At 34.5% G+C, this 7,138-nt stretch overlaps 1 protein-coding gene across 1 annotated transcript; it reads right to left on the minus strand.

Moving 5' to 3' along the window:
* Nucleotides 1–3,845: 3,845 nt before the first annotated feature.
* Nucleotides 3,846–5,301, minus strand: LOC105954118 (putative inactive patatin-like protein 9). The gene is given in 3 exon segments (XM_012977790.2): nt 3,846–4,217; nt 4,313–4,881; nt 4,884–5,301. Coding segments are annotated over 3 exon segments (1,137 nt in total). The 5' UTR covers nt 5,242–5,301; the 3' UTR covers nt 3,846–4,007.
* Nucleotides 5,302–7,138: the final 1,837 nt, after the last annotated feature.

Below are 7,138 nucleotides of genomic sequence, written 5' to 3' on the forward strand. Positions count from 1 at the left end.
TAGAAGGTAAAGAGTGTTTTTGGAATATGTATATTTCTTCAAAATTCTCTCGTAAACGTAGGAATTAATACGAGAGAAGAATAGTAATTGAGTTAATGTTGGAGAGGAGAAAAGATTAAGAGTAAACATGGAAAAAAATATTTATGGCTCCATAGAGAGTAGAGAACGATATATAATATAGGACAAACAAATCTGCTTAAAACGACATCTATTCAGGAACGGAGGAAATATAAAATATTTTACTAGTTTTGTTAATACGCATGAACTAATTCAAAATTACAAATAATTTGACATAAAAGAAAAAATCGAGTAATAAATGTAAAAATTGTTGAGAGATCTTGAAATATCACAAACCCAAAAGCATAGGGTAGAAGACATAAAACTCAACAACTATATGGGTCTACACATTTAATACCAAAGAACAATAAGTGTCCCTGTCAATTGCCAACTATGTACAACAATAACCTATTTATACGTACAAAATATCGTACCTATCTAACATGGAAATAATAAATAAAAAATTGTAGGGATAATCAAGCGGTTGAAGCAAGTGAGCTTGTTTCAATTGACCTATGTGCGAATCTCCTTGTCAGTGGTCGCTAGGAAGAATTTGTCACACATGATTAGTTAAGCGTGGTTTACGTCCCTCGTACGGTTTGTAAGTTATTATACGAAAGTGTAGGTTACTCAATACACATATATGGTTGGCTGCAAGTTTCTTAACTACATTTATAAAAAAACAAAAAGAAAATCCAATAAAACTATTAAAATTACAACAACCGTAAAAGAGAGAAAATAAGAGAAAGTTATATGCAATTTAACAAACTCATTAGTAGTTTGAGGAAATCCTATTAGTGTTAATTATGGGTTTAAAATTGTGCTGTGAATTTTTTGGTATAAGATATCTTAAATTGTTATGATTTTTAGTTAATGATTCTGTTTCCCAATTGAGGAAAATTATAGATTGGTTTGGTTGTTGGGTCATGAGCGGTCGGATGCATATTAAATTCGTGAACTGTATACACTGTACATCGAGTAAAAAACTTACTGTAAACATATAATTTTTGTCTTTGAATTTATATTTAATGAACAATCATTGATTACCTATGGTTGGAGTAAATTACTTTATACAGGTATGAAATAAATTATTAAATATCAAAATTAATATTTGATACCTCATTTTGATATTTCGGGTTGGGGTTCTTAACTTCAAAAAATGAGCACGGTGCATTTACTGAGAATATTTTCATCATTTAAATACAAATTTTCTTCATTTATTTTAATGAAGGAACTCGCAAAAAATCATATAGGTGCACTGAATAAACATACACTCTCGTATAATAGTTTACAAACCATACGAGAGATGTAAACCACAATATATTAACCATGTGTGACAAGCTCCACCTACTAGCTGTTGGCAATAAAATTCTAACCCGAGTTATTTAACACATATTATTTGTTTCAACCGCTAGATCATTCCTTAGGGAACTAAATACAAATTTTCTTCAGTAGTGTAAACTACTTCAACGTATATTTTAATTTTCCTCCACCCTCAAATGAACCATTTTTCTTACAATTTACATGAAAATACAGTTTCTAATATAAAAATAAATTATCACTAATTTTTTCACACTTTTCCAATATTAGACCTACCAATGTTATAATTTAGTTTAGGGGATAATTATAGTTTTAGTCCTCTAAGTATGTATGTTTTTCACTTTTGGTCTTCATTTACTGCCGTCAACAAAATACACACTAATGTTGTCACTTTAACACATTGAGTCCCTCCGTCTGTTTGACCGTCAAGAAATAACGGTCAACGGTTGAATTGAGGGTTTTCCTTTGGGAAAATTGTAATAAGATTCCTTTATTCTTTCAGACTTTTCTAAAAACTCCTAAAATTTTATCCAACCATGATTTCACCCCAATTTCATCAATTAACCAATTAACTAGTGACCCCAATATTTTCAAAATCAGTTAATCTGACGTTGACATTCTTTTTAATTCGGTTGACTCTTTTTTCAATTGATATCTTTTTTTGCCGCTGTTGACCGATGTTGAATGTCGGGTTAACAGCGTATTGATATTTTTTTTCTTGATTTTTATTTATATTTATTTAAATTGTTGAGTAATGGGAAAAATATAATTTAAAAAAAAGTCAAAGCTGATAATCGGCGAGAAACATAATATCATAAAAAAAGTCAAAATAAAAGAGAAAAGGAAAAAGTCAACGCAGCTCAACGACCGAAAAATTTTAGGACAAAGAAAAAGATAAAAAATAACGGCCGGTGTTAGTTCCAAAAACCGTTGTACTAGAGTGGTTATCTCATTTCCAAATTACTTCGTACATGCCTAATTCATCTTCTTCATATTTTTTTGGGAAGAAATTTGGGATGCATTAGCGGTTCCACGAAGAAAAATTGAGAGGAAGAAATTATGGATTTTTAGAATTTTTTTTAATTGTATTTTGGCCCCAAAATTTTAGATAAAAACTTTGTTAGAAGTTTTTAATTTTAATATTACAATACTAGATATTAATATAGTATTATTATTGTCTTATACAATAATAATATTGTGTTGATCGGAAAAACAAGTCACAGAAAAAAGTTAAAAAAATCAAGAAAAATAAAAAAAGTCAATATTGTTAACCGACAATCCAATGTCGGTGAACGTCATAAAAAACAGTATAAAAAATCAATGCCGGGGAAAAAAAAAGTAAAAACAAAAAAAATCAACCGTAATCAACGGTCAGCGGTAATGGTGATAAAAATCGGGGTCATTTGTCAAAATTGAGTAAATGATGAAATTTGGGTTAAATTAGAGTTGAATAAAATTTTAGGGATTTTTAGAATATTTTAAAAGAATGCAGGGATTTGAGTGCAATTTTCTGAATGAAAAATCTCAAATTCAGCCTAATTCAACAATTGGCCGTTACTTCTTGACGGTCAAACAAACGGAGGGGCTCGATGTGTTAAAATGTGACAACATTAATGTGTATTTTGTTGACGACGGTAAATAAGGGACCAAAAATGATAAATGTGCAAACTTGAAGGATCAAAACTGTAATTTTCCATTTGATTTGGTGATAACTTTCTTATACGTGAGAAAATATAATTTTCAAATAAATGCATAAACAAACACGTACACCTACACTTTGTAAACTTTTCTAAGTCCGTATGAATATAGCTCAACCGGTTCCGGAGGTGATAAATTGGTATATGGTACAAGTAAACTTTTCTAAGTGTAATTCCATCATATTTAAATATTATCATTTACCACTTTACACATACTTACATTAACACATATATGTACACTAGAAGACCAATAAATTAATAACTTCGTTTAAATAATATTTTTTTTCCAATCTCCACTCGGTGTATATTTACTAAATTATTAATTTGATAATTTAATATTTTTAGGCTGCATTTGGTTGGCAAAATAAGATTAGCCAAGATAAGATTAAATAATTTAATGAGAGTAAGTTATTTTATTGGAGCTTGAAACGTCCAAAAAAAATACTCATTAGAATGCAAGATAAGCCAAGATAAGACAAAACAAATCATGATTATATAATTTTGGCAGGTCACCCGACAATTTATTAAGGATACCAAACATCAAATTAAGTCCAACTATTTAATTAATTATAGCTTATCTTGGCAACCAAAATGAACCTTACTATATTAATAGAATTTTACTAGTCACGACTATATTAATTTATATATTAATTTATAGAGGTTTAACATTATGTACCTAAATTTATGATATAAAATCCTAGATGTAAGATCTCCAAAACCAATAAATACTTAATGGTAGGTAAGAGTAAAGAGAGTATTAGGGTCTACTAATTAGATGTTAAATCGTCACTTGCACCAGCATTTATTATTTAATTAAATATATTGGCTACTGGTTAAAGTTGATAATAAATTAAGGACAGTTAAATTAAAGTAAGCTGACATGGGACTAATTAAAAACTAAATAAACATGGGAAAAGAGAAAGAAAAAAAGAGCTAACGGCCGTTAACAAGTGGACTAACGGCTGTTTCCTTGCACGGACTCGGCGGTAGGCTGCTACTCCTCCCCGTTACAACAAGACGTTGCACAAACCCTCCGATCCTCTGTCCGTTAGTCTCCGTCAGCAACCGCTTCCCGCCAAACGGCAACGACTCCACCCCTCTCTCCGCCAAAACCTCCTCCGCTCTTTCCGCTGCACTGTCGCCCTGCAAATTAACGCCGTTAAGTTGTTAATCACGCCGCCGTCAATCAACAAATTACTTTTTTTTAATAACAGTGTTTATGATTATATCGAAGTTACCTGAATCCTGACGTAATCGTTAGGGTTCCAGCAAAAGGCGTTGCCCAGCATTTGATCGACGGTTTCGGAGACGCCGTCCAGAACAATTCCGACCACCGCCGCCGTCGAGCAGTGGCCGCTCCGGCCAAGCTTCATCCCCGACGGACTGCTCAACGGGCCGTTACCGATTGAGAGCACCAGCAGATCATCTACACCGGTTACCGACGGAAAATCCCGCTTGTTGTGCAGAACGTGAGTGACGGCGGCGGCGGTTGGGTTGTTCATCACAAGTCCGCCGTCCACCGCCAAGCAGGTGGTCTTCCCATCGCTGGAGGCTAGCTTAAACGGCTTGAACATCGACGGCGTGGCTGACGTGGCGCGAATGACTTTCCACAGCTCGAAGTCGAAGCTCGCCGACTCAGTTGCGTCGGCTCGGGAGAAAACAAACGGCGCCGAGCTGGTCAAGTCGAAGCACGGCACCAGGAGAGGCTTACACGTGTCCTTCAGGGTTAGATCCTTGCCGCCGTTTCCCCGGAACGCTCTCCTCAGCACTGCGTCCATGCTCTTGCCGGAAAATCTCGACCGCCGGGGAAAACGCCGGAGCGTGTGGCTTTGAACAGCTCCTTCTGATTTTCCGATATGAAGTTAACGGCGTCTCTGGCGGAGAAGAGAGGGCGGCCGGAGCCGCCGTCGGCGACAAGCATCGCGGCGAGGAGAGCGCCGATTCCAGTACCGACAACAATATCGAAGAAATCGGCGACCCTAGCGTTGGAATCGCCGGTTTTGGCTTGGATCTGGTTCTCTAGATGAACCAAAGCTGCTCCGGCGACAATGGCGGTTGTTCCTCCGCCGTCGATGCTGAGAACACGTGTTTTTTTGCCCTCACACTGGTACAACCATTTCTGCTCCAGCCTGGAGAAAATCTCCAACGTCATCTGGCTCAACTCCATTTTAACTCCAATCTCTCTCTCTCTCACACACACACACACACACACAAATTTTACAAATATATAAAATTAATCGAGAAAAATAAAATTGCAGAGATATTATTAGAAATCAAATAGGCGAATCGAAAGGAGATAAGATGAAATTGAGAGCTAGGGTACAGAGTAGAGTACACAGAGGTAGTAGTAGTATAATAGCTGTATCTAGGAAGGATAACTGAGAGAAAATCCGTGAAAAAGCGAAAGGTCACGTTTTATTACTGAAGCCACATTAATGGCGATATATCGACACCAAGTATGCAGTTGTTTCCTCTCTTTCTCTCTCACACAGTCAGCGTGTCTTTTGCGCAGTGAGGTGTGGGGGAAGAAGAGTAAGAGTGAGAGTGAGAGTGAGAGTGAGGGAGGTTACTTGTTTTTTGTTGTATATATATAGACGAATGCTTTTCGTTTTAATTTCAATATTTTATTGGGATGGGGTTCTGTTAATTAATTATTTACCTTGTCTGTTTTTTCTTTTCTTTTTTGTATTTGGATTCTGTAATTTTCTATGCTTCGGTAAGTGTAGTTGCATTATGGTGTGCAGTTTCCTACCTAATTACATGCGTTTAATATGATTTTTTATTTACTACCACAGACTAAAGTTACAGTGGTGCGTGTGCACGTGCCACCCTCGCGCTTATATAGGGTAATTATACTTACGTGTATGCTATAATAACTTTAAAGTCCCAGTAATATCGCTAATTACAATCACCCCCGAAACATTTTCAGACACCCCTGAAACTAGGGGTGGGTTTTTTTTACCAAATTGCCCTACCAACCCGTTGCCCTACCGAGCCCTACCGAAATATTTCTACCGAATTATTACCGTGCCCTACCGTACCCTACCGAAATATTTTGGTAGGGCAACAGCACTCAATATTATTACAATGGTATTGCCCTACCGTACCGAAATATTATTAATAAATAAAATTTTATTTTAACAATTAATTTATTATATATAAAAAGTTAATATAGTATCCTAATTCCTAACTAACTACTATAAGTTAAAATTAATTATACTCTTTATGTATATCAAAAACATTTTAAATTGCTTTCATTAATAATGATATAATTGATGTTAAAAGTTTTTATTTTTTAATTGTATTTATGAAATATTTCATATTAGGTAAATTAAGAACATATATTTAGAATACTTATATCATAAAAAACTAGTTTGAACATTTTAAACACGTATTAATGTATATACCTTGAATGGTTTTGAAAAAAATGATATTGAATTTAGATTTAAATAATACTCCCTCCGTCCCAATTTAAATGTCGTTTTGGGTTATTTTGCACATATTAAGAAAATCAATAAATGTGCATAGATTATAGTAAAAAATAGATAAAATTACTAAAATATCCTTAATATTAATTGATTGTCAACTAATTAATTATGAGTGATGAAGGGTAAAATTGAAAATAATGCAATTAATGCTTCATTGAAAATCTAAAATGGCAAATAATTTGGGACAAAAAAAACTCTCTAAAAAGACATATAATATGGGACAGAGGGAGTAGATAATATAAATTGGTAATTACCATTACCATACCCTACCGTACCGAAATTTTGGTATGCCGAAATCGGTATACCAAAATTTTTGGTAGGGCAATGGTAATGGATTTCATAATACCGAAATTTCGGTAATGGTAGTGATTCGAAGGATTTGGTACGGCTGCCCTACCAAACCCACCCCTACCTGAAACATTGTCAGACATCCTAACGAAGTATTAGTTTCAGGGGGTGGTGGAGACAACATAGAGCTAGGAAGTGACATAGCTCTCCTAAAATTTCTTAAATCTTTATTAATTTATATAAGATTTATAATTTTTTGTGTGTGGTAGAACGGTCCCGCGAGAAATA

This window comes from Erythranthe guttata, chromosome 14 (assembly GCF_056151865.1).
Source record: "Erythranthe guttata isolate IM_541 chromosome 14, IM_541, whole genome shotgun sequence".
NCBI classification, from domain to species: Eukaryota; Viridiplantae; Streptophyta; class Magnoliopsida; order Lamiales; family Phrymaceae; genus Erythranthe; species Erythranthe guttata.